Source organism: Aptenodytes forsteri, unplaced genomic scaffold (assembly GCF_000699145.1).
Source record: "Aptenodytes forsteri isolate BGI_AS27 unplaced genomic scaffold, ASM69914v1 Scaffold321, whole genome shotgun sequence".
Lineage (NCBI taxonomy): Eukaryota > Metazoa > Chordata > Aves > Sphenisciformes > Spheniscidae > Aptenodytes > Aptenodytes forsteri.
This window is the reverse complement of record NW_008795030.1, coordinates 676,186-676,570: the sequence shown is the minus strand read 5'-3', so window position 1 is coordinate 676,570 and position 385 is coordinate 676,186. Positions and strand designations below refer to the sequence as shown.

Below are 385 nucleotides of genomic sequence, written 5' to 3'. Positions count from 1 at the left end.
CGCTGCCTCCTCCGCGCTGCCCCCCAGGATCCGGGGCTCGCCGGCACAGCCCAGCAAGTCCTCCGCTGCTTTGGTGCCCCCGTGCACGCTCTGGCACCGGTCGGCCGGGTCGCCGTGCAGCAGCGAGCCTGCCTGGTGCTCCCGGCCAAGCGTGGGGCACGAGCCCTCAGGGAAGCTCAGCACGCTGCAGGATAAGGCCTTTTCCGCCGGGCAGGCCGGGGGCTGCTGGGCTGGGTGCCCCGGCGGGTAGAACTTGGGCTCTCGGACGTAGTCGGGCGAGCCGCGCACAACGCTGGTTGTTACCACTGGGCCCGGGGGCTTCACGCGCATCCTGACCTCCTCCTCCCCCGCGTGCCGCTTGGCCGAGCAGTTGCTGACATGGGGG

General features: G+C 72.2%; 1 protein-coding gene across 1 annotated transcript in view; it reads right to left on the bottom strand.

Moving 5' to 3' along the window:
* The window catches only part of AHDC1 (AT-hook DNA binding motif containing 1), an 11,522-nt gene that overhangs the window by 4,877 nt on the left and 6,260 nt on the right, over positions 1-385 (bottom strand). The window contains 1 exon segment of the mRNA XM_009276263.2: positions 7-373. Within this exon segment, the coding sequence (XP_009274538.2) occupies positions 7-373 (367 nt within the window).